At 54.9% G+C, this 1792-nt stretch overlaps 1 protein-coding gene across 2 annotated transcripts; it reads left to right on the forward strand.

Annotated features, from left to right (window-relative positions):
- Window positions 1–689: 689 nt before the first annotated feature.
- Window positions 690–1514, forward strand: KVP17_003736 (uncharacterized protein; the record flags this gene model as incomplete). 2 transcript variants are annotated; one of them, XM_068521348.1, is made up of 2 exons in its annotated part: window positions 690–763; window positions 791–1514. In XM_068521348.1, 2 exons carry the CDS (start codon window positions 690–692, stop codon window positions 1512–1514), a joined length of 798 nt encoding a protein of 265 aa, XP_068373105.1. The 2 variants fall into 2 exon arrangements, with proteins under 2 accessions (XP_068373105.1, XP_068373104.1); XM_068521347.1 differs by lacking the exon at window positions 690–763 and having other exon boundaries at window positions 1215–1514.
- Between the last annotated feature and the right edge of the window lie 278 nt (window positions 1515–1792).

Here is a 1792-nt window from a genome sequence, read left to right on the forward strand (position 1 = left end):
GGCCTAGGGGTTGGGGGCAATGGGCTGGAGGCTCTTGTGAGAGAGGCGCCAAAGGAGAGAGTGGAGAGAGTGGAGTTCTGGGCAGTACCGTTACTTTGGGGAAATTCGTAGGGGTAGTTGCCTCGGTGTACTCGTACAGAGGCACCGAGGGCCTTGTTGGCGAGGGGGCAGTTTGGAAGACTGTGGTCGTTTCTGCGGGTTTCAGAGATACAGTATTGGCCTGAGCCTGCGACCTCGCAACGGCCTCGGCCCACAGGGAGCCAGTGCAGACTGGGGGGGCGTCCACGAGCACGCCGCACTGGTATGTGGCTACCGCTCCTGGTTGGTACTTCATAGGGATCTGTGTGGGTAATGTCCTTGAACTCACGTTGAGCTGAAATCTATCAGTGCGAAGAGAGTCTTCTGGCATGTAGATTGGTGACCTGTCGCAACTCATTTCCGCGAAATCGTAGTTAATCCGGTCGTCCAGTCCCACAGGCCGGCAACGTTCCGAAGCCCACAACAATGTCGACATGTTGCCATGCATAGGTCATGCGTTTGGCGGCCGTCTGGTCTGGGTATCCTGGAATAGCATCACATGAACGCCCAACACAGATTGAAGGCTAGAGTCCGTCAGCCAACCTCCCTGACTCCACCTAGACGATTTGCTGCAGCAGATACACTCGTATCCTGGCAATTAGTCAATTCATATGAGTTCTCGGACCTGTGTTCTCTGCGCGAACCCCTGTCGAGACCGCTGTGCCCAATGTGTGGACTGTCATAGGTAGGAATCTGGAAACCGCGCAAACAGGTGCTTCCACTCTGAGTGCATTTTTGGCGCCGTAGGTGCCGCTCAGAGTGTGGCAGGCTGGACATCGCGTGACGCCGCCTTCGACTGTAGACTTCTCGCGCTGTTCAATGTGTATTTGAGGCGATGCTCTGTCTGTGCTTTGCTGAGTGAGTGGCGCTGCGAGACCACTGAACACCGTACTGTCGTGCGCGACTGTCAGGATTCACTGCTGCTGTTCTTTGTCCAGGAGCTGCTCCATGCGATCACGCTGCTCTTGCCCTCCCCAGCGCTCCGATTCAGCGTTGCCAACGGCGGTTGCTGGCAGACACTGCATCTATGCCCCAGCACCAACAGCTTCACCTCCTCTGGAATCTTTGAAGCCCGACTGGCCTGTTTGCCGGTGCCACCGTTCAAACAGACACCGCCGCCAGACATCCTGTCGTTGATGGAGACGGGAACTGTAAAATCCGCCCCCTCCGATATCCGCACTCTGTGGAGGCGGTCATCCGGGCCGCTAACTACGGATCAGCTGACTGAGTCGACTCTGGACCGACTGGTAGACTCACTTCCGGTGACCAGCACGACACGTGTGTTAGTGGGACTTATCCGGTCCCGTGTGGGAAAGAGGCCACCCTCTAGGTGTCCCACTCAAGCCAACGAGGAGAGTGTTGAAAGTGCTCGAGAGTTGACAGCGGACGTTCTCTTCTACGTGCACAAGCAAGTTAATAACTCAGCACTTTACTAGAATTCTCTCGCAGAACCACCACTTACACATAGGACCACTATTCCTTTCTCACCTGTCTGACACTTTATGCTCACACCTTTCTCACCTGTCTAACACTTTATGCTCCTATCGGAAATTGGATTCAAAAAGCTGCTGCTACGCAGTGCCAGGCAGGAAGGGCGATGTGGTTTCGAAGTTTCGACTCCTCGTTGGAGTCTTAGTGCAGCTGCCTGTGCTTTGTTGGACTGGATCGTTGAGGTGGGCCGAACATACCTGTGTACAGAAAAAAACTTTCGAGA

Source organism: the organism of the source record quoted next (genome assembly GCF_019968985.1).
Source record: "MAG: Porospora cf. gigantea B chromosome Unknown PgB_NODE_5663_length_1825_cov_139.496, whole genome shotgun sequence".
NCBI lineage: Eukaryota > Apicomplexa > Conoidasida > Eugregarinorida > Porosporidae > Porospora > Porospora cf. gigantea B.